This window comes from Ahaetulla prasina, chromosome 1 (assembly GCF_028640845.1).
Source record: "Ahaetulla prasina isolate Xishuangbanna chromosome 1, ASM2864084v1, whole genome shotgun sequence".
Classification (NCBI taxonomy): domain Eukaryota; kingdom Metazoa; phylum Chordata; class Lepidosauria; order Squamata; family Colubridae; genus Ahaetulla; species Ahaetulla prasina.
In genome coordinates, this window is record NC_080539.1 from 74,938,671 (window position 1) to 74,962,946 (window position 24,276).

The 24,276-nt window shown below is 39.6% G+C and overlaps 1 protein-coding gene across 1 annotated transcript in view; it reads left to right on the top strand.

Annotated features, from left to right (window-relative positions):
- RMDN2 (regulator of microtubule dynamics 2) overlaps nucleotides 1–24,276 on the top strand; it is a 36,953-nt gene that overhangs the window by 1,903 nt on the left and 10,774 nt on the right. Inside the window, exons 2-7 of the mRNA XM_058164378.1 lie at nucleotides 651–1,119; nucleotides 4,338–4,533; nucleotides 6,937–7,039; nucleotides 9,150–9,210; nucleotides 21,424–21,499; nucleotides 22,870–22,947. Coding sequence (XP_058020361.1) covers nucleotides 662–1,119; nucleotides 4,338–4,533; nucleotides 6,937–7,039; nucleotides 9,150–9,210; nucleotides 21,424–21,499; nucleotides 22,870–22,947 — 972 coding nt within the window. The 5' untranslated portion in view covers nucleotides 651–661. The remainder of the gene's footprint in view (nucleotides 1–650; nucleotides 1,120–4,337; nucleotides 4,534–6,936; nucleotides 7,040–9,149; nucleotides 9,211–21,423; nucleotides 21,500–22,869; nucleotides 22,948–24,276) is intronic.

Consider the following 24,276-nt stretch of genomic DNA (forward strand, 5'->3'; position numbering starts at 1 on the left):
GATCTATTGTAGGTGTGATCAGTTCTGTTTTAAACACTTTGGATGCAGCATGCTAACACATGTTATATTGCAACTATTTATTTCCCTGCATTTGTTCTTCCTACACCCTCTGCTTCCACCAATAAGACACTTGGTTGTTTGTGGAGATTCTCAGTCATCCAGGTCATAGTTGTCTCAAGGTGCTTTTTTTTTTCTTCAAAAGGCAACTGGACTCCAGTTGTCTATTGAATGGCGGGGTGGGGGGGGGGAAACACCTTTCAGACAATACACTTGGTTATCCAATAACTACTCACTTGTTAGTTGCATGGTCATGGAAGAATCTGACTCACACCTAATTTGGACTATTTCTGCGTTGTGTCCCATTTCTGTATTCCACATTATTTTAATTTGAGAAATTGGGCTGTGGGAGGAACAGTAGACCAACTAGTCTACAATTGCCTGGGCAGTATCTAGAAGTGAGACACCATGGGCCAGTTCTTTGCTGTTTCCAGGACGGTCCTGTGGGCCAGATCTAAGCACCCCGTGGGCCGGATATGGCCCATGGGCCTTGAGTTTGACACCTGTGCTCTAGCCTGTCTTTTGCAAAAAGCAAGGTATTTCACAGAAAGCATTAAACCATGGTTTCTCTTCTGCTTTGTACACTCTTTCAGAAGCAGCAGGCATGTCCCAGTTTGAAAACAAAAGGCTACTATTTGGCTTAATGGCAGGAGCTGCTGGAGTAACCTTTGCCCTGTGTTGGTTTCTCAAGACATACAAACGCAGCAAAGGTATGCATTTGCCCATATATCCAAATTCAGCCAGCAGTTTTGATTTAATAGATTTTCCACATGAAACTCACCAAGAGGAAAGGACCGTTTTGCTGTTACAAGGAAGACAGCTTCAGATCCTGGAGAAATTGAATGGCTTGGTGATAAGTGTGGAAGAACTTAAAAGAGAATTGACGTTTCTGAAGGAAGCTATTCCAAAGTTGGATGAACTTGTTCGAGATGAACTTCAAGGAAAAACAGAAAGTCGCAGAACCAGCCCTTCCCATAGGCTTGTAAAGAAGCGAAAAACTGAGGCAGCAGCTCAAGGCGTATCTGATGCCACCAGTTCTGAAGAGGCTGAAAGTGAAGGCGGGTGGGTATTTTAAAAATATTTGGAATTGTGTTAATGAAATGCTTAGTTTTTAAAAGATAAAAAGCCCATAAAAGTGAGGTACATTTTATATATAATTTTTATTACTTGTTATAAAGGAAGATTAAAAACTAAATCAAACAAAGATAAAGTTGCAAGAAAGGGGAAAAAGGAAAGAAAAATAGACAAGAAAGGAAAAAGTTACAAAGAAATAACTTCCAGTTTTGTTTGCAGCAGTTAGAAATACAATTATAATTTTACTTTATACTCCATGTTTACAACATAATGCTTCTTTCTATAATCTACCCTGTCTAATCATCGAAACCGTAAGTCATAATTTCATTTTTTCCTGTTTCATACAAAAGGTTTACTAAGAGCTTGTATTCAGCAATAAACATAGGTATTGTCTTTTCTCTGATAAAGAATTCAATTTAGCTATCTAAGCAAGTTCCATCATCTTCACCAACCATTCCTCCACTGTAGGTTGTGCCGCATCTTTCTATCATCATACATACAATAATCTCAATTGAACCAAGATGGTGCTGACGAAGGCTGCCTTGGTGAAATGCTCTCTAATGGTTCTCTGCGACTCACTACAGATTTCCTACAATAATCTCACTACAGTTATGTAAAAAAACCAAAGCTCCAAAACCTTTTTTTCCAATTGTTTTGTCCATCGATCCCAAAAGAAAAAAATGTGGTTTCAGTTGCGTATTAATCTTTAAAATCTTCTGAGTAAATTCTAGCTTTTTTTTACATGTTCATCAAACATGTTCAAGATTGATTGACAGATTTATATTCCTTGATGTGGGAAGACCAGTGTGCTTGGATGGAAAGCTGAACCAATTGCAAGAAGTAGAGATGCTTGGTTTACCCGTGAGGGCTGTCTTTACCAATGCAACTACTACGTTGTCTTCTTTATTTATGGATTACTGCAATGCTCTCTACATGGGGCTGCCCTTGAGGTGCACCCGGAGACTGCAGTTAGTCCAGAATGCAGCTGCGCGAGTAGTAACGGGAGCCGCGCGTGGCTCCCACGTAACACCACTGCTCCGTAGTCTGCACTGGCTTCCTGTGGTCTTTCGGGTGCGCTTCAAGATTTTGGTTACGACCTTTAAAGCGCTCCATGGCTTAGGACCTGGGTACTTATGAGACCGCCTGCTGTTACCCTATGCCTCCCACCGACCCGTACGCTCTCACAGAGAGGGTCTCCTCAGGGTGCCTTCCGCCAAACAATGTCGGCTGGCGGCCCCCAGGAGTAGGGCCTTCTCTGTGGGAGCATCGACGCTCTGGAATGAACTCCCCCCTGGCCTACGTCAAGTGCCTGATCTTCGGACCTTCCGTCGTGAGCTAAAAACATACTTATTTATTCAAGCGGGACTGGCATAATAGTTTGATTTTAAATTGGGGTTTTATTAATATTTTAAATATTTTAAATTTAAATTTTAATTATCAGCCTTTTTCGTAATTTTGCTATATTTTAATTCGTTTTTAACTGTACATATTCTGTATTTTATTTCTGGCTGTACACCGCCCTGAGTCCTTCGGGAGAAGGGCGGTATAAAAATTTAAATAATAATAATAATAATAATAATAATAATAATAATAATAATAATAATAATAATAATAATAATAATAATAATAATATTTATAATCTATAAGCTCTACAGACTACAGTAGAGAGAGAAGTTGAAATAAAATTCTTCCTCTTCCCCGATATTGAATGTACTAATTTTCATAGACAAAAAAACATATAGCAGATTTAAAAAGCTCTTGCAAACTTATAAGAAATCAGTACAGTATTTGCAAACTTGTAATGATGAATTTGACGGCTTGAATTTTACTGGCATAACAAATACTGCACTAAGAGACCCAGTGTGGCATAGTGGTTAATGTGCTGGACTAGAAGGAGGGAGTACCGGTCCTTCTCCATTCACAGAGGTCCAGTGGGTGGACTTCGGTCAGTCACTCCCTCTCAGCTAATAAATTTCGGATTCTGCAGTAAGCCGACTGAAAAACAAACCCCCTTGTTGCATCATGCATTGGTAGCTTTGCTATAAGAAGTAGGTGAGCACAGTTCAAAAACAAGCAGACTATGAAATCTTGTGGGACAAAAACTAAGAACTGCAACAACAACTTGCAATATCCAGTACAGTCTTTTCAAGGGTAAGAACAAGACCTTGACTGTTTTTTCTTTTTAAAGGATTGAAATGTTTTCATTGGAAACTAAGAGATAATTTATCTTTTCTCAAGGTCTTGTGATTTAGTAAATAATACTAAATCTTAATACCTCTGAATGTCAGAACATTTTTTATTTGGTGCAGAAATGTTGTTAGTTCCAAATGGTTGCATTTAAAAACCTATAATTCCATTGGGTATCTTTTCTACAATTAAATTGTCTGAAGAAATTTTCAGTTGGTAATTTTAAAGAAATTAAAATTAAAAAATAATTTCTTCCTTTTAAAAAGTTAAACATTTTAACTGAAACTAATTTTTTTATGTTATTTAGCTTGTCAAACATGTAAAAAGATAACAGGTATAGGTTTGAACATAAATATGAACATAATAAATGGAGACAGTAGGACAGGGACGGTAGGCACGCTGGGGCGCTTATGCATGCCCCTTAGAGACCTCTAAGGAATGGGGTGAGGTCAACAATGAACAGTCTATGGTTATGGGAGTTTGGGGGTGTAACAACAGAGTCAGACAGTGCATTCCAGGCATTGACCACTCTGTTACTGAAGTTGTATTTTCTGCAATCAAGTTTGGAGCGGTTTACCTTGAGTTTGTATATATTGTATATACAATATTTGAGTTTGTATATATGCTCGTGTATTATTGTGGTTGAAGCTGAAGTAGTCATTGACAAGTAAGATGTTATAGCAGATAATTTTTTGTACTATGCTTAGGTCAGACCGAAGGTGGTGTAGTTCTAGGTTGTCCAAGCCCAAAATTTCAAGCCTGGTGGCGTAAGATATTCTGTTGTGAATACAACATATAACCATATATATATCTCTTAGTTTCCAATGAAAACATTTCAATCCTTTAAAAAGAAAGGACTTGTTCTGTGGATATTGCAAAATTAATGAAAATGCTCAACATTGCATACTTTGCAGAATTCTTAAGCTATGTTAATTAGGAAAAAAAAAAGAACAGTTACAAGCTGCAATATAACCATGTGGTTTTTAAGAAGAGATTATGTTTCTCCTCTTCTATTTTAGTTACATGACAGCTCATACTGATACTGAAGGAGAATCTGAAGAAGAAAAAGGATGGATCAATTCCTCTGTATCCTCTTTGTCACCAGAAGAAAAAATAGACTTATTTAATCTCCTGCAGGAGGTGGACAGAATGCATGGTGGCTCGGAACATGAGAAAAGAGAAAGCTTCAAACTATTGCTTGAAAGAGAAGAAGAGGTATGGTCGATAGTTCAGTGCCTTTTAAGATGTACTTTTAAAAGTTTTAGTCATGTTGAAGTTTAAGGACACATTTGAGTAGATTGGTTTTAAGGGGAAATAATTTCATTGCTTAAAAATGACCTCTGATTAACATTCCCAAATATTTGCTGAGGGTGGGCTACCCATATAAGTGGTTATGGTTATTCAATGCAGATGGGAAATAGGACTTAGCAATAGCACTTAGACTTATATACCACTTCATAGTGCTTTACAGCCCTCTAAGCAGTTTACAGAGTTACCATATTGCCCCTAACAATCTGGGTTCCCATTTTACCAATGTCGGAAGGATGGAAGGCCGAATCACCTTTAGCATGGTGAGACTCGAACTACTGACAGTCAGCAGAATTAGCCTGCAATACTTCACTCTAACCATTACACCACATCCATGTACAAGTTCCACCTCTCCTGGTTTCCCTTTTCTGGTTGCCAACAGACCAGCATAGGCTTTCTTCCCACATTAAATTTTTGGTTTATATGAGAGTCAATGTGGCTTTTACTGTGGGGTCAGAGAGAAGATAGAACATAGAATAATAAAGTTGGAAGGGATCTCAGAGGTCTTCTAATCCAACCTCGTGCTCGAACAAGGAACTTTATACCATTTCAGTTAAATGGTTGTCCAGTTTCCTTTTGAAAGCCTTCAGTAATGGAGCACCCACAATTTCTGAAGGCAAGCCATTGCTTTGGTTAATAGCTCTCATGGTTAGGAAATTTCTCCTTAGTTCTAGGTTGCTTCTCTCCTTGGTTAGTTTCCAATCATGGATGAAGGGATTCTAGCAGCAAACAAGGACTTCCCATTTTGTTTGTAGAATTTAGTACAAACAGAATTTAGTACAAAAACATAGAATGCAGAGCAAGATTGCTAGGAACTTCTCTTGTTTACACTAAAATGAAGGTGATAGGAGGGAGCTGGCACTGCATCATATATGATGCCTGTGGCCATTCTAAGGAAATACTAGTGATGCTTTCTTCATAGGCAGCCCCCTTGCCTAGGAAAGAAAGACAACCGTTGGCTCAGGTGATAAAAGAGTCTTTAATGCATAGGGGAGATGTTGGTTTGCATTTTGCCAAATTATTGTTGCTAGATGTACCCACCATGGCAACTGGTTCATACAAAACCCCATAGCATGTTTTCAACAAATGTTGGGGTCCCCTGAACTGTATGAATGAATGAATGAATAAATTTCAGTGGTTGGATAAATGCATTTGAAGGGTCAAAATAAGCTACCGTATATTAGTTCAGTTTGCTGGAAAAAGGAAAAAAAATACTTTACTGCTTCCATGTCACTATTTATAGAAATCTGGCAGGCCGTACAGCAAAAAAAAAATCTTACTTTACTGCAGAGACTTTAAAACATATAAATTCTAGATCCTATTATTTGCTGCAACAGAAAACTCTGAAAAAGTTTTTTTTTTTTTTTGGCATAGGGTCATTTATTTGGAGTGCACTCTGAGTCTCCTCAATTAAACAGTGTCATCTTTTGGGACCCAGGAAGGGTACAATGTCTGTAGTGGCACCTTCCCTCTCAAATTAGGGCCCCCATGAGATCCATACGGCTCCCATTCTAATGGTATCCAGGAAGCCTTGAAAACCTGACTGTTCTCCCAGATCTTGGCCTAGGGTGGATGGCTCTCTCCCTGCTTTTTCATGGGTTGTCTGGATTGCTATCTTGTAATTACCTTGTAATTTGTTTTGGCCTAATTTATTGTATTTCATTGTTTTAAGTTGTTCTTCGTTCTGTGAACAGTTCCAAATTGGTTGGAGTCAGGCAGCTTCAAAAGTTTAGTAAATGAACAAAGCACAACACAATAATGCATGAACCAGGGGTGAAATGCTACCGGTTCACTCTGGTTTGGGCAAATCGGTAGTGATAAAAACTACCAATTCGGGCAAACCGGTAGTAAAAAAAAAAAGCTACCGGTTCGGGTGAGCCCGTAGTTTAAAAAAGTAGTTTAAAAAAGCTATCGGTTTCTCCGAACCAGTATTTCTGACGATCAGCCTTGCAGTGGGGTTTAGCTTTGCTAGAAAGCAGGAAATCCTGCTTTCTAGCAAAGCTAAATCACGCGCCACAGCTGATTCCCCCCCCCCTTGCTGTTCTGCTTACCTTCCAAAGCCTCATTTTGGTGCGGACTATGCATGCACGTGCAGCACGCAGTTGGCGTGAAGTGTGCATGCGAGGCCAGCGAAGTGGTAGCAAACCGGTTTGGATTTCACCACTGGCATGAACCCAATGAATTTAAAATACAAGACAATGTAATTGCTTACAGAATGGCACATGGGGATTGGGGGAACATGCATTTTAAATACGTCAAAGGATCTCTACAATAAAGCCAATCTAATGCATTTCTTTTGTTTGCAAGCAGTATCAAAACCAGCCTGGCTTTCTTTGGAGACTTGTCCGAGCTTATGGGGACATGTTTGAGTTAACTACAGATGCTGAGGAGAAAAAGAATTATGCTGTTGAAGGTTGGCTGCTCAGATAGATTTTAATGCAAATTTGTTCAAACTAGAAATATATCAGGAATGCTGTTTTATTATTGTTTCTGCTAAAAATAAGATGTGGCTCATTTAACCAGCTGAGGCAGAGAAATAATTTTGGTAACAATCCTAATCTGATTCCCTCTTTACTTTTCTTTGTTTGTACCAGGGCAGTCTCACACCAAGAAAGATGGTGAGAATATTTAGCTAAGCAAGTATATTAGTGGAATTTCAGAGATGGAGCTTCCCTGCCCCAGTTCAATTCTGAATACACAGGGAATGCTAGGGATAGGGCTTCAGGTTTTATTCTGTTTCAGGTTCTTTTTAATTTTCTACCAAAACATGCATTGTAGTTTTCAAAATATTAATTACAAAGCTGAATATATTTATTTATTTATGACATACTGTTGAGCCCAGCTCTGGCTTGACACATGACGCTACAGGGATATGGATCATGGGAGCAGCCTCTAATCAAAGATCCAAAGGGATGACATATCAAGGACTTTTTTGAGGGCTGCAGGGATCTGCGTTTGGCAAGCATGGGAAAGGAATCAGCACACTGGGGGCGGGGATAGAGGGAGATGAGGGCTGGGTGTTAGGAAGAGCTGCTTTAGTTCCGGGATTTAGTAGATGACATGGCAGCTGAGGCTGACATGGCAAAGAGGAGGGAGAGAGCGGCTGGGCGTCCAATCAACGGAGTAGTTCAGCCATGGGGCGGGGCATGAGCAGCGCGGGATGTTTAAAAGGGGCTGAGAGTTCAGAAGCTCTCAGCGCTGACTTCCTCTCGACTCGCTCAGCCACAGTTGTGTCAGAAAAAATCCGAGATGTCTGGCCTCATGTAAAACAAGTGTTACAGGCAAAGAATATAGAGCACAATATAGATTTAGATAATTGAGAATTAATCTGGAATAAAAATTTAAAATTAACCAAATCTACTGCTTACAAAGAAAATCAATATAAAATGCTTTACCGCTGGCACCTAGCACCAGATAGGTTGGCCAAAATGTACCCTAACCTAAGCCCAAAGTGCTGGAAATGTAATCAACATCAAGGTACCTTCTTTCATGCCTGGTGGACATGCCCCAAAGCTAAAAAAGTACTGGATTAAGATACAGGGATGGTTACAGGATATAACAAAATGCCCAATTGAACTGAATCCAGAAACATTTCTTTTGGGAATGTTTAAGACAAAATTAGTTAAAAAAACAAGATACTTGATTTTGCACATTCTAACAGCGGCAAGGATTGCGTTCACGCAATATTGGAAACTTAGTATCATACCACCAGAGAGTCTGATTATCCAAAAAGTATATGACTGTGCAGAAATGGACAGGTTTACCATAGAACTACAAGAAAAAGAAGATTCAGAATACTATGCGGTCTGGGAAAACTGGTACACATGGACAATCAATAGAAATAGAAAACAAAATATATATAAGGCTATTGATGATTAGATGTATATAATGTATATAGAAATTATATGGAAGGTAGATTCGAAATATACAATAATGTCACAGCTCTGTTGAATATGTACAATTGTTATGAAAAAAAATTGTAATAAAAATAATTTTTTTTTAAAAAAACAAGCATTACAAAAGGCTGCTACCGAATGCAAAATGCAAGTGGATAAGAGAAGGAGGGAACCCAAGCCTTTCCGAGTAGGAGATCGTGTATATTTGTCCACTAATTATATCAAACTAAGGCTGCCGTGCAAGAAATTAGGGCCTAAATATTTAGGACCATTTACGATAATCAAAGCACTACATACATTTAGTACATCTTTCCCTTGAGAATTGAAGGCAACATGCCTTTTCCAACTTTCTCCTAAAAGCATCCTTGGGAACAAGGTTATGCTGAGAGACAGTAGCTCTATATTTCCTTCAACAGCTGAGGTGGGACTTGGACCCCTGCCTACACCACGTTTGTTTTATCCTAGATGTGTGTCCTGCTGAATTAAATTAATCTGGAGCCAAATAAGATAAATTCCCCATTTAAGGTCACAATCAATATATAATTGTATTTATTGTTGCGTGGATGGAGCATGATCTAATATTACTTTATGCATATTGCTAAAATCAGTAAAATGCACCTTTTTCAGGAAAACTTGTTGGAGAGAATGCAGTTAACTTGGATCCATCAAGTGCTGAAAGTCATCAGTGGTAAGTTTGAATAGTGGAGACTTTACCACATCTTTGATCCCATTTCTACAACTTTTAATCATGAAATGCCTGAAACAAACTGTTTTAATAAATGCATTCAGAGACTTTTCAACTTACAACCACAATTAAGCCCAAAATTTCTGTTGCTAAGCAACAGTAAGTGTGAAAAATGGTCGTAAGTCACTTTTTTCAGTACCATAACTTCGAACAGTCATTAACAAATGGTTGTAAGTCAAGGACTACCTGTTTTCACAGGTTCAAACTTCTTCTCAAAGAAGTTTGACATCTTCATATAGTAGAGCTGAGTAAGTTATTCTAGATGTAGCAGGTCTCTTTTATGATTGGTCAGTTTGGCTCATCATTTTTTGTGCTACTAGATTGCCAGCTACTATTGAAGATTATTGATAGTAAACTTTCCAAAAAATGGAAAATAATGCTTCCTTTAAATTGAGTTGGATTCATCGTGATGCTATGACAAATATTTATTGTTTTCTTGCCACTAACATGAAAGTAGCTCAACAATGCCACCTTGTAGGACAGAATTTCTCAACTGTGGCAACTTTTTAAGATGTGTGAACTTCAGCCCCTAGGTGTTGAAGTTCACACATCTTAAAATTTCCACAGTTGAGAAACACTCTTCTAGGATATTTCCAGTCTAGTCATCAGCCCTGCTTTTCCCAAGTGGATTTCCTAATCAGGTTTGATCCTATTGAACATCCACATTAATATAAGATACATAAACTGTATAAACTAATAAACTAATATAAGACATAAACTGTTTCAACTCCTACCCTCAAAACGACGCTATAGAGCACTGCACCAAAGAACAACTAGATACAAGAACAGATTTTTCCCGAACGCCACCACTGCTAAACAAATAATTCCCTCAACACTGTCGAACTATTTACTAAGTCTGAACTACTATTAATCTTCTCATCGTTCCCATCACCCATCTCCTTCCACTTATGACTGTATGACTGTAATTTTATTGCTTGTATCCCTATGATTTATATTGATATTGATTGTTTCCTGATTGCTTATTTGTACCCTATGACTATCATTAAATGTTGTACCTTATAATTCTTGATGAAGTTATCTTTTCTTTTATGTACATTGAGAGCCTATGCACCAAGACAAATTCCTTGTGTGTCCAATCACACTTGGCCAATGAAAAAATATTCTAAATTCTATTCTCAGATACTATCATCTTCTGAACATCTCTATAATTATTGCTTTTTTTAACCTTGGCCATTAGATGGAGCCATTGGATTCTCTACTTTTCTAATTTCCTAACTGTATGATAAATTCTCATTCTTCATTCAGAATCTTTCGAAGTTACTGAATTATTTTACAATTCACCAAGATTTTCTTTCTCAGAAGAGACGGCTTCTCTTCTGAGATTTCAATGAGACAAAAACAGCTTTGCGGTTTTTAAGGCTTTAGCTCATATTTAACTCATATTCTGAACCACTTTTATAATTTGTGTTGAATTTTCTCTCTCTCTTCTTTTACATTTACAATATTATAGAAGAATTAACTGTGACACCTTCAATATTATATATAAACCAGTAAAAACCAGCTCAGCTTTTCTTGCCTGGAACCCTCCAAATGCTAGGAAAATAAATTTAGTGTCAGCACATGCAAAGGGCATTAAACAGAGTGAGGCTTGGCTCACCTCACGTTTTGAGATGTTTATAGAGGTTCTCAATCACCCAGGCTTGAGAATGATAAATTCTGGAATCTTTATTGATAAAGAAATGATTGATATTTGAAACTATGGAAATAGGTAGGATTTATTCAAATGTAAGACATATTTTGTCAAAGCAAGGACTTTTAAAGAAAAACAAGAAGGAAACTAACACAGGTTAAGATTGAAATATAAAAGAGATGAGAATTAAATGCACAAGAGATTCTTTGGAAAATATTAAAGAGTTAAGAATTAAATACATAAGAGAGCTTTTGAAATAATGAATGTTAATATTATTTTGTCTTTTGTCTTTGTTTTTGTTTTTCTTTCAATAAATTAAGATAAATGGTTTTTTAAAAAATGTTTATGGATGGAATTATAGATGTTGATGATATAAAGATTGAAAAGAAAGAAACTTTTAATTGGGAATATAGGGTTTTAATTTAGATGGGAGAGAGAAGGGGGACAAAAAAGGGGGGGGCTAGACTTGATTAAAGAGTTAAATTCAGGACAGAGGGTTAGATTGAACTTTGTGTTAGAGATATGCAAATAATGAAAATTAAAATGGGGGAAGGGAAATACATTTTTAAAAAGTATACAAGAGGGTGGTGGAAAATTGAATTGGGTTTGATTATGTACTTGGCTGATATTTTTGTTCAAAAAATATACTGTATGTGGTTTGTTCTAAAAAAAAATTAAAAAATCAAAAAAAAATCACCCAGGTTATAATTATCCCAAAGTGCTTTTCTCAAAGGCATCTGGACTTTCTTGTTTTTTTTCCTTGAAAATGTTTTGCTTCTCATCCAAGAAGCTTCTTCAGTTCTGAAGAACTGAAATAATTTTGCTCATTTTTCTGCCCTTAATAAATGTATTTTTCTCTCCCTTTTTTTAGCCAATGTATAGTAACGAGGTAAATTCATCCAGCTATTCAAATGAAAAAATGATGGCAGACATTTTTATCACTTCTTCTTCCCGTAAGGTTGCAATTTTGGACGTCTGTTTCTGTTCCTGTTCCCATTAACAGATTTTTTTTTCTATCCTGTTCTATCTCTCTTATCTTCTTCCTAAGGTAGATCTTTTCCTTTCTCTAAGTACAATTGAAATGTACAGTAAATGAAACAGTAATTACAGAGTTGGGAGGGACCTTAGAGATCAAATAGTCCAACTCTCTGCTCAATCAGAAGATCCTGTCCTATTCCAGACAAATGGCTGTCCAGGATCTTGCTCAGATTTTAAAGGTGTATTGCTCTTAAGTGTCTGGATTTCTGTTTAGGCAAAGTGATTGGAAATCTGCTTTATGTAAACTTTTGGATAAGAATTTATTTTCACTAAGAATTTGAGGAGCTGTGAGAATTGATTTCTCATTTGTATATTGTAGTTGAAGCAATTAGAAGCTTATGGCAACGCCTAGATCCTTATCTTGGTATAATAGGATGAAACCGGATCACAAAAGAGCTACTGTATGTATTTAGTTAATGTTTTCATTTGCACATTATGCCCTCAATAGTAGCAGTAGATATCCATGAACTCCTGTTGTACAAAGACTCCATCCTTCACAGATTGCAGGGTTATTATTCTTTCATTTTTTATATTGCCCCTTATATTTATCTATTTGTGGGAAGCATTGAAAGATGTGAATTATTTCTCAGTTCAGTTGTGATGAAAAAGAAATACATTTTCCTCTTTCTGATTTTAATAAAGGAAACTGTTACCCTATCTGTACTAGGTATGCAAAAAAAAATCTAGATCATCCAGAAATTAAGTCATAATAAGTGCTGGGTCAATGCTGAGTTAAGATCTCCTCTTTTAATTGTGTTTAAAGTTATTCTACTGTTATAGATCTAATACTTGTAGCTAAACATGTTTAATAAATAAACAAACATGAAACATGCAGAATATCAAAGAGGGAATCCAGGGTTAAATTCAGTACAATCAGTAAGACGTAGGTTTTTATGAAATAAAAGCTCTCCAATTTTCAGAATAACAGAGTTGGAAGAGACCTTGAATGTCTTCTAGTCCAACCCTCGGTTCAAGTAATTTCGGATAAAGGCCGTCTAATCTTTTCTTTAAAATCTCTAGTGATGGAGTACCCACAACTTCTGAAGGCAAGCTGTTCCACTGATTAATTGATTTTACTGTCAAGAAATTTCTCCTTAGTTCTAATTCTAGGTCCTTTCCTTGATTAGTTTCCATCCATTGCTTCTTGTATTGCATTCAGGTACTTTGGAGACTAGGTTGACCCCCTCTTCCTTGTAGCAGCCCCTCAAATATTGGAACACTATTATCATGTCACCCCTAGTCCTTTTCACTAGTCTAGACATATCCAATTCCAGTAACTGTTCTTCATATGCTTTTTAGCCTCCAGTCCCCTAATCATCTTTGTTGCTCTTCTCTGCACTCTTTCTAGAGTCTCAACATCTTTTTATATCATGGTGACCAAAACTGGATGCAATATTCCAAGTGTGGCCTTACCATGGCATTATAAAGTGGTATTAACACTTTATGATCTTTGTGATCTTGATTCTGTCTCCCTGTTAATGCACCCTAGGATTGTGTTGGATTTTTTGGTGACTTCAGCACACTGCTGGCTCATTTTTAAGTGGTTGTCCACTAGGACTCCTAGATCCTATAATCAATGGATCTACTCTAAGCATACTAAGACACGATTCCCATTTGTGATTTATAGTTTCATTCCTGTTTTATCACTGTATGAAGATGATTTGCTAAGTGGTTTCATTTATGTAACAATACTTATATGCTGCCCCAATCCATGCAGATTCTGGGAAATACGGTAAATAAAAAAATAAAGTAATGAAAGTCCGCTATGATGGTTGCCCATACTAAGGACCAAAAGCTTGCCAGAATAATAGCATTTTAAACTCACTTCCTAAAAGATGACCTAGTCTGAAACCTCTTTAAGAAGCGATGACCCCAGAAGATCCTCCCTGGTGGATCTTCCCTGGTGAAGCAGATCCAGTTTTGGCAAAATATTGCCAAACATAACCTGGTATCATATCCTGAAGTTGTCAGTGGCTGTGGGAAAATCTGAGATGAAAAGCTTAGTGTGAAGGCCAAAAGAAGTTAGTAAATTCCAGCAATCACTTCCCTTAACTTATATTATGGGCATTACGGAGACCTGGTTGGGCACGGAAGGGGGGGTCCCCCTAGTGGAGATGTGCCCACCAGGTTTCCAAACATTCCATCAACCGAGGGCCCAAAGTAGGGGTGGCGGGGTGGCGGTTATTATTAAGGAAAGCCTGGAACCGAGGGAGACCACTGTGCCTTAGATAGCTGGTTGTGAATCCCTCTATGTGAAGTGGGGTCGTAGGACTGACGTGGGCTTGTTGATCACGTACCTGGCTCCTTGCTGCGTGACAACAGCCCTGCCCGAGCTGTTGGAGTTGCTGGCCGGGTTGGCAGTTGAAACCCCTAGACTGTTGGTCATGGGGGATTTCAACTTGCCATCAACTGGCGTGGCATCCTCGATGGCTCGGGAGTTCATGGCTTCCATGACGGCCATGGACCTGACTCAATTAGTGGACGGCCCTACCCACATTGGGGGAGGCACTCTAGATCGGATTTTTGTCTCTGGCCAGTGGTCGAATGATCTGATTTTAAATGATTTAGTTATCGAGCCTTTGTCATGGTCAGATCATTCTCTTCTTCATCTGGACTTCGGACCGCTACTCACCACCTCAAGGAGACGAAACCAATACGTTGGTTCTGTCCCAGGCGCCTGATGGACCCAGAGAGGTTCCTGACGGAGCTTGGGCTGGTTCCCGAGAATCTGGCCCGCGGCACAGCTGAAGAACTAGTCGCGGCCTGGGAACAGGCCGCGGCTGAAGCTTTGGACTGTGTCGTGCCTTTGCGGCCTCTGACCCGGCGTAGGTCTCAACCAGCTCCTTGGTTCTCCGAGGAGCTGAGGGAGATGAAACGCCGGAGAAGATGCCTAGAGAGCGCTTGGAGATCCAGCCGTTCGGAGGCTGACCGGACACTAGTTAGGTCCTATAGTAGGACCTACCTAGTGGCATTGAGGGATGCGAAGTGTTCTTACGTTTCCTCCCTCATTGCGTCGGCAGATAACCGCCCGGCCGCCCTGTTTCGGGTGACCCGCTCTCTCCTTCAACAGGAGGGGCGGGAGGACCCATTACAAGGGCGTGCTGAGGAGTTTAACGGTTATCTATACAATAAAATCGTTCAGCTTCGGGATGGTTTGGATCAAAATTGGGTAGATCCAGACGAGAGGTTCGAGACACGTCTTGTTGAGACGGATTGGGATGACTTTGACCCTGTGACTCCCGAGGACATGGACAGGTTGCTGGGGAGGTTGAATGCCACCACATGTTTGCTGGACCCGTGCCCCTCCTGGTTGGTGCTGGCCACGCAGGAGGTGACACGAGGGGGATTACAAATGCTTCCTTGCGGGAGGGTGTCTTTCCTGCTGCCTTGAAAGAGGCGGTGGTAAGACCCCTCCTCAAGAAGCCTTCCCTGGACCCAGCTGTTTTAGGAAATTATCGTCCGGTCTCCAACCTTCGCTTTACGGTGAAGGTTGTAGAGAGTGCGGTGGCATGTCAACTACCCCAGTACCTGGAGGAAACTGTCTATCTAGACCCATTCCAGTCCGGCTTCCGACCCGGTTACAGTACGGAGATGGCTTTGGTCGCGTTGGTGGATGATCTCTGGAGGGCCAGGGACAAGGGTTATTCATCTGCCCTGGTCCTATTAGACCTCTCAGCAGCTTTTGATACCATCGACCATGGTATCCTGCTGCGCCGGCTGGGGAGTTTGGGAGTGGGAGGCACCGTTTTTCGGTGGTTCTCCTCCTATCTCTCTGGCCGGACGCAGACGGTGTTGGCAGGGGGGCAGAGATCGACCCCGAGGCGCCTCATGTGTGGGGTGCCGCAGGGGTCGATTCTCTCGCCTCTCCTGTTCAACATCTATATGAAGCCGCTGGGTGAGATCATCAGTGGCTTTGGGGTGAGATACCAACTGTACGCTGATGATACGCAGCTGTACTTTTCCACCCCAGGCCACCCCAACGAAGCCGTCGAAGTACTGTCCCGGTGTCTTGAAGCCATACGGGTCTGGATGGGGAGGAACAGGCTCAAGCTTAATCCCTCCAAGACGGAGTGGCTGTGGATGCCGGCACCCCGGTACAGTCAGCTGCAGCCGCGGCTGACTGTTGGGGGCGAGTCATTGGCCCCAATGGAAAGGGTGCGCAACTTGGGCATTCTCCTGGATGGGCGGCTGTCTTTCGAAGATCATTTGACGGCCGTCTCCAGGAGAGCTTTTTATCAGGTTCGCCTGATTCGCCAGTTGCGCCCCTTTCTGGACCGGGATGCCTTATGCACGGTCACTCATGCTCTCGTTACCTCTCGCTTGGACTACTGCAATCTCTCTACATGGGGCTCCCCTTGAAGAGCACCCGGAGACTCCAGTTGGTCCAGAATGCAGCTGCGCGGGTGATAGAGGGAGCAGTTCGGAGCTCCCATGTAACACCTATCCTGCGCAGACTGCATTGGCTACCTGTTGTCTTCCAGGTGCGCTTCAAGGTATTGGTGACCACCTTTAAAGCGCTCCATGGCTTAGGACCGGGTTACTTACGGGACCGTCTGCTGCCATCTTCTATCTCCCCGCGACCTGTGCGTTCTCACAGAGAGGGACTCCTTAGGGTGCCGTCAGCCAAGCAATGTCAGCTGGCGGCTCCCAGGGGAAGGGCCTTCTCTGTGGGGGGCCCCACCCTGTGGAACGAACTTCCCCCTGGACTTCGACAACTACCTGACCTTCGGACCTTTCGCCGCGAACTTAAAACCTATTTATTCCGTCTTGCTGGACTGGCTTGATTTTTTAAAATTTTTAGATGATTTTATGGGTTTGTAATCTTTATTAATTTTAAAGGGTGGATCGTATTTTAATATTCGGTCAAATTGAATAAGTTTTTTAATGTTTGTTTTTAATATTGTATGTGTTGTTGTTGTATTTTATTCTGGCCGTAAACCGCCCTGAGTCCTTCGGGAGAAGGGCGGTATACAAATTAAAATATTATTATTATTATTATTATTATTATTATTGTTGTTGTTGTTGTTGTTGTTGTTGTTGTTATTATTATTATTATTATTATATTAAAACTACAAATACAGTTCTTGTATCCAAGGTGGAATACGATTAGGCTATATAACTGTGAGGAAAGAATTAATGAATAGTAAAGTACACAGATAGTCCCCAACTTACAACCACAATTGAGCCCAAAATTTATGTTGTTAGCTGAGAAATTTGTTCAGTGAGTTTTGCCTCATTTTACGACCTTTCTTGCCACATTTGTTAAAGGAATTGCTGCAGTTGTTAAATTAGTAACACGGTTGTTAAGTGAATCTGGTTTCCCCATTGACTTTGCTTGTCAAAAGGTCACAAAGGGGGATCACATGACACCAGGACACTGCGACCGTCATAAATATGAGTCAGTTATCAAGTGTCTGAATGTAAATTTATTTATTATTTATTTATTTATTTATTCGAATTTTTATACCACCCTATCTCCCGAAGGACTCAGGGCGGTTCACAGCCAGATAAAAACATGCAAATAATACAGGTAAAAACAACAATTAAAAAACTTATTAATTAGGCTGAATTAAAAATATCACTAGAATGAAATAATATAAAACCCCATTAAAAACTAAATTTAAAAACTAAAACCCTAGGCTAGCCCTGCGCAAATAAATAGATGTGTCTTAAGCTCGCGGCGGAAGGTTCGGAGGTCAGGAAGTTGACGAAGCCCTGGGGGAAGCTCGTTCCAGAGGGTGGGATCTCCTGACCATGGAGATGCTGTGCTGGTCTTAAGGGTGAAAAATGGTCATATCACTTTCTTCAGTGCCACTGTCACTTTGAACAGTCACTAAGTGAACTGTTGTAAATCAAGGATTACCTGTATGCCATTCTGAAAAGATTGGAGGAGACCTCCAATATAGCAGTGAAGGAAAGTCACTAGTATCTAGTATCATCTAGTATCCCCCAGCCAGTCTGGATTACTGCTATTGTCAGCTGAATAATGGTTGGTTGACACTAAATCATAAGAATTTTTTTTATAGAATTTTTTTATTGGCCAGGTGTGATTGGACACACAAGGAATTTGTCTTGGTGCATATGCTCTCAGTGTACATAAAAGAAAAGATACCTTCATCAAGGTACAACATTTACAACACAATTGATGATCAATATATCAATATAAATCATAAGGATTGCCAGCAACAAGTTAGAGTCATACGGTCATAAGTGGAAAGAGATTGGTGATGGGAACTATGAAACGATTAATAGTAGTGCAGATTCAGTAAATAGTCTGACAGTGTTGAGGGAATTATTTGTTTAGCAGAGTGATGGCCTTCGGGAAAAAACTGTTCTTGTGTCTAGTTGTTCTGGTGTGCAGTGCTCTATAGCGTCGTTTTGAGGGTAGGAGTTGAAACAGTTTATGTCCAGGATGCGAGGGATCTGCAAATATTTTCACGGCCCTCTTCTTGATTCGTGCAGTATACAGGTCCTCAATGGAAGGCAAGTTGGTAGCAATTATTTTTTCTGCAGTTCTAATTATCCTCTGAAGTCTGTGTTTTTCTTGTTGGGTTGCAGAACCGAACCAGACAGTTATAGAGGTGCAAATGACAGACTCAATAATTCCTCTGTAGAATTGGATCAGCAGCTCCTTGGGCAGTTTGAGCTTACTGAGTTGGCGCAGAAAGAACATTCTTTGTTGTCCTTTTTTAATGATGTTTTTGATGTTAGCTGTAATAGGGATCTTGTCTAAAGCTTGATTCATCCCAAAGAACTTTCTACATCCTTTTAAAATAGTTTTCTTCAAAATGAAAATTGTCCTGCAAAATCAATTTCTAGTACTGTATAGTTTTGATATAAGAATAGGGACAAGAATGTATATAATAGCTATTGTTAAATCCCCATCATTGCTGGGAGACAGCCATGGCAATGTATGGCATTCACAAAGAAATAAAAGTTCAATCATGCTGTCCTTATGAGCTATGGTGTTCACTTTTCCTGCCTTTTTTGAAAAAAAAAAAACCGCTTGTCTCTCATCTTTTGGAAGCTGAATATGAGGCAAAAATGTGCTATCGTTTTTTATTGTTTTGTTTTATAAAGTCTGTTTTTGATTTCCCATATTTTTAACCAATGGATTAATACCTGCTAGTTTCACGAACATATTCTGGGAAAGAGAGATTCCAGATTGTTTTTGGTCTACTGGAAAAAATTAGAAATCCAGGTTTTTAGACAAGAGGTTGTGAATTCTTTAAATTTTTTAAATCTCTGGTAAACTTACCAGTTTATGGTTTGTGGAGTTAAAAATCTATTTCAGACTTCCTTGGGACATGCGTCATCAGCCTCTATCTTTAAATTACTTTCTAAGACCATCATTGCTTTCTTCTCACATGAAATCACAAATCTGTGATAGCTTACAATAGCATCAAAAGAGTCCAAAGAAGGCTGGCCTAGCATTGCAGTCATTTAATCAAATCACTAGCATATATCCCAAAACAGCTATGGTATACAGTGGATCTTATGAACATAAAATTGCAATCCTATCTGACACTACAGCTTTTCTCTCATAGATGTCAGTAAATATAGACTGCGGATTATTGTTCGTGTGACTTTTCCACTAAGAGAAAATAAGCAGCTTTCTTATTCATCCAGAAAAGCCCTCACATACAGAAATATAGCCCTTAACTGGTTTAACCCAGCACTTTTCTTTTCTTGTCACGCACAGACTTGGAGATTCTATGAAACTTCAGGATTAGCTTATTTGTATTTCATTGTTTTCTTTTCTAGCTGTAATCCGTTTAGCTATGGTATGCTGAGTTTATCTGATTAGCACCTAATGAGCCAAGCGGAACTGGAGAGAAAGTGGCGTTGCCGTCCTGCAACATACGAGAAATCAAGTTTTAGTAACTTTGTTTCTCCTGAATACTTGAAATTCTTTAACTGTCTTTGCTAGGAATATCAAGTCTGGTTTCTTTTTGAGTTGTGCTACAGTAAGATGATCCCAACTGTTTGGATAGAAGACTATCCTGAATATCCTGAATTTGACTTGTAAAGGAAATAGATTGGGATAAGATGAGAGACTATAAAATAATGAATTGCTTTATTCCAGGGGTGTTAAATTTGATTTCATTGAGTGTCACATCAGGGTTGTATTTGACTCTGGGGGCTGGAGTGGGCATGGCCAGCTTGAGGTCACTCATGTCAGAGGCACCTGTGGTGGCCCGAGGACTCTGCCAGCAAAAATAGGCTCCCAAGCTCTGTTTCGGGCTGCGACGGCCTCCTGCAACCCTCTGCCAGCGAAAACAGAGCTCAGGGGAGCGTACATGGCCATCCCATGCTCTATTTTCGGCTGCAACAGCCTCCTGCAGCCCTCTGCCAGCAAAAACGGAGCTCAGAGGGACCGTGCATAGCCCTCCCAGGTTCTGTTTTCAGCCGCAACGGCCTCCTGCAACCCTCTGCCAGTGAAAATGGAGCTTAGGGGGTGGCGCATATGGGCCTTGTGTTTGACACCCCTGCTCTATTCCTTTCCCCACCTGGCATTCTTCACTTGGATAGCAATACAGTTTCAGCTTGTGGCACTATACAGCTAATGGGTATTAGATTAGAGAAGACAGATATTAATTGTATCCACAAGTTTTAATTACACACAAGTGTGTAATTGCTGCTTGGAGAGCAAGGCACAAGAGTGTGAATACTTAATAGCTGAAGTTGAAACTCATTTAAAGCATCCTAATCTTTATGGATGATCTGAGTCAGGATTGAAAACATTAAAGTTTGAATCACTGAAAACTACACTTGGGAATTTGTTAATACAAAACAGATTTTGAGCTAGCAGATACATACTGAAGCTGAGTTGGCAACTAAAGGTGCACAATAAAAATGGGGCTGTTGTCTAGTTAAATAAATCCTCGTTGCTTCACCCTTTGCAATTTTAAAAAGTTAAAGCAATGAGCCTAAGCACCGCAGCGCCTAAGCTTCATTCCAGTAGATCTATGGAACTTTCTTTACTGCAAAATGGTTTAGGTTTGTTTATAGGAATTATTTTTTCCAGAACAACAAATAAATAAAAAAATTATGTAATCTTTTTGTTGATGTTTGTACAAATCAGAAGGAGCCATCTTAGAAGAGGTTGGGTAATGCATGATAAGAGAAGGAATGCCTCTTCTAAGATGGCTCCCTTCCTTATAAATATCTACTGAAAGTAAAAGTCTGGCATTATAGGTAGTCTTTGTTTAGTGGCCACAATTGAGACTGCCAACTTGGTCATTAAGTGAAATGGTTTACCATGACTATGCTTACAATTTTACTTCAGCTTTCCTTAGCTTTACAGACCTGTAAAGTGAATGTCTTAAATGCAAGGATGGCAGCGGCTAAGCAATGTCTTAAATGCAACGACACAGTGGCTAAGCAAGGGATATCTGTATTGTAATGATCGTAAAAGTCTAATGATTTCCCCCCTCTTCCCCTCTTTTTTGTCACTTCCTTTTCAGGTTTGCAATGATGTGTGGCTATGTGTCTCAGTTTGAAACTATACAAAACAAAATCAGGAATGGCTATCTTTTTAAGGTATGTTTTGGGTAGTTTTCTTAAATTGCTTGCTACTGTAATTAACTTAATTCACCCTGACAGTACTGAAGATTATGTGTAAAGTAAAACTAACTCTGCCTGGGAGGCACAGTTTACTGTCAGAGTTACGTTGATGAACGCTTGCGTGCATGCGTATGTGTGTGTGTGTGTATAATCTTCCAGATAACTTAAACTAGTTTTCAAACTGAAAAGAATTCTTTTGGATTAGCTACAATATTTTCATCCTGCTCCCACCCTAAATGCGGAAGGAGCAGCATGAGACCCCACTGACCTGGAGGCCCAGAGTATGTGGTTCAAGAAGTTTGCCTTAGAAATATTCATTTGTTCTTGATTCTGTGGATTCCAATTTCTGAGGGTGTCTGTCAGTGGTGGAATTCAACTTTTTTTTTACTACCGGTTCTGTGGATGTGGCTTGGTGGGCATGGCAGGGGAAGGATACTGCAAAATCTCCATTCCCACTCCACTCCTGGGGAAGGATATTGCAAAATCTCCATTCCCACCCCCTCTGGGGCCAGCCAGAGGTGGTATTTGCTGGTTCTCCAAACTCCTCAAAATTTCTGCTACCAATTCTCCAGAACCTGTCAGAACCTGCTAAATACTGCTGTTACCACATGCCTCCCACCGACCCGTACGCTCTCACAGAGAGGGACTTCTCAGGGTGCCGTCCGCCAAGCAATGTCAGCTGGCGGCCCCCAGGGGAAGGTCCTTCTCTGTGGGGGCTCCCACACTCTGGAACGAACTTCCCCTGGGTTTACGCCAAATACCTGACCTTCGGACATTCCGTCGCGAACTGAAGACACATCTTTTTATTCGCGCGGGGCTGCCTTAAATTGAATTTTATCAAATTTTTAAAATTCTTATTAATTAATTTTAAATGGGGTTTTTAGCTCACTGTATATTTTAATTTTCAGGCCAATTTTAAAATAAGTTTTTTAATTGCATTTTAAATTATATATTGCACTGTTTGTTTTATTTTTGCCTGTACACCGCCCTGAGTCCTTCAGGAGAAGGGCGGTATAGAAATCAAATAAATAAATAAATAAATAAATAAATAGCACCCCTGGTGTCTCTGCTCACAATAGATTTAAAATGCTATTCTCTTAAAATCAGTCCCATCTTACTCCTGAGTTCAGTTGATTGAGAGAGGATTCCTGAAATGCATTCCACTTTTATCATTTTCTGTCTACATGTATTCTTTGGTTGCCATTAAACGTTTTTAATGCATGCATAACCTTGATGAACTCTTAATATTTATGGAATAGGTAAGCAAACAAGATGCCTAAATTTATTGTGGCAAAGTAGCTGAAAACAGGAAAGGCAATTCTTTCTTACGGTCTTCTTTCTTACAGGAACATCTTGACAAAGCAATTGCACTTAAGCCACAAGATCCCCTTTTGTATTATCTAACTGGAAGGTGGTGTTATGAAGTAAGTATCCCGTGATCCTTTACTCATAAACTTCTGATGAGCATTTACTCATCAGAAGTTTATGAAGATTTTTGTTTTGAAAAGGGGAAAAAAAGGGAGGGCAGCTGAGTAATTTTAATAAAATTTGGGACTGGATTAAAACTATACCTCAGACTGGTATGAGAGATGCACTTTAAAGCCCTAAAGGATTTATGTCCAGGGTAACTTCACAACACCCTCTTCCTAATTTAAGATCTGATGGAGAAACCCTAACCCTAAGTTAGAGGCACAATGTCTAACTTTAGTTACTACATATGCCTGCTTTTATTTATTTTTTCTTCTGTTTAATAGTTGTTCGCCTCTGAGAATAGAATCCAAGTTGATAATTTGTACATCAGGATTCATATAATAAAACTACTAATAATCGTGACCTACTCTTTTTCTTAAACTGAACATACTCTTTATAGTTTATATATGTATTTCCAATGACTCACATTTACTGGAATACTGTGTCCAATTCTGGTCATTATGAACAAAAATGATGCTAAGACTCTAGAAATAGTGTAGAGAAGAGCAACAAAGGGATGATAAGGGATCTGGAAACTGAACCATATGAAGAATAGTTAAGGAAACTAGGTATGTCTAGCCTATTGAGAAGGATTAGGGTGACATGATAGTTGTCTTCTTGTACTTGAGGGGCTGTCACAGAAAAGAAGGGGTCAAGCTAGTCTCCAAAGCACTTGCAGGCAGGACAAGAAGCAGTGGATGGAAGCTTGTCAGAAAGAGATTCAGCTTGAAACTTAGGAGGAATTTTTTGGCAGAACAGTTAAGTAGTGGAACAACTTGCCTCCTGGAAATGTGGGTGCTCCATCACCAGAGGTTTTTTTTAAAAAAAATGGACAACAATTTGTCCAGAATGACATAAGCAGGAGGTTGGACTGGAAGACCTCCAAGATCCCTTTGAGCCCTATGATTATGTCCCTTCTAAGATGGCATGTTTAGCCTTGAGAAGATTAAGAGGGGAACTTTTTTTTCCTGTGTTGGAGCATTTACAACTTCTGCAAGCAAGTTGTTCCACTTATTAATTGTTCTAACTGTCAGGAAATTTCTCCTTAGTTCTAAGTTGCTTCTCTCCTTGATTAGTTTCCGCCCTAATTAACTTGATAGTACTTTGTATAAAAGGATGTCATCTCCTGTTCTGTAGTGCAAGTCACAGAATAAATTACAAGAAGATAGATTTCAGCTGAATATTAGAAAAAAAATTCCCAACGATAACATCAGTTTAGCAGCGAAGCCAATTACTTAGAGGAGTGATGGAGTTCACTTGGTTGGATGTGCAGTATTTGACGT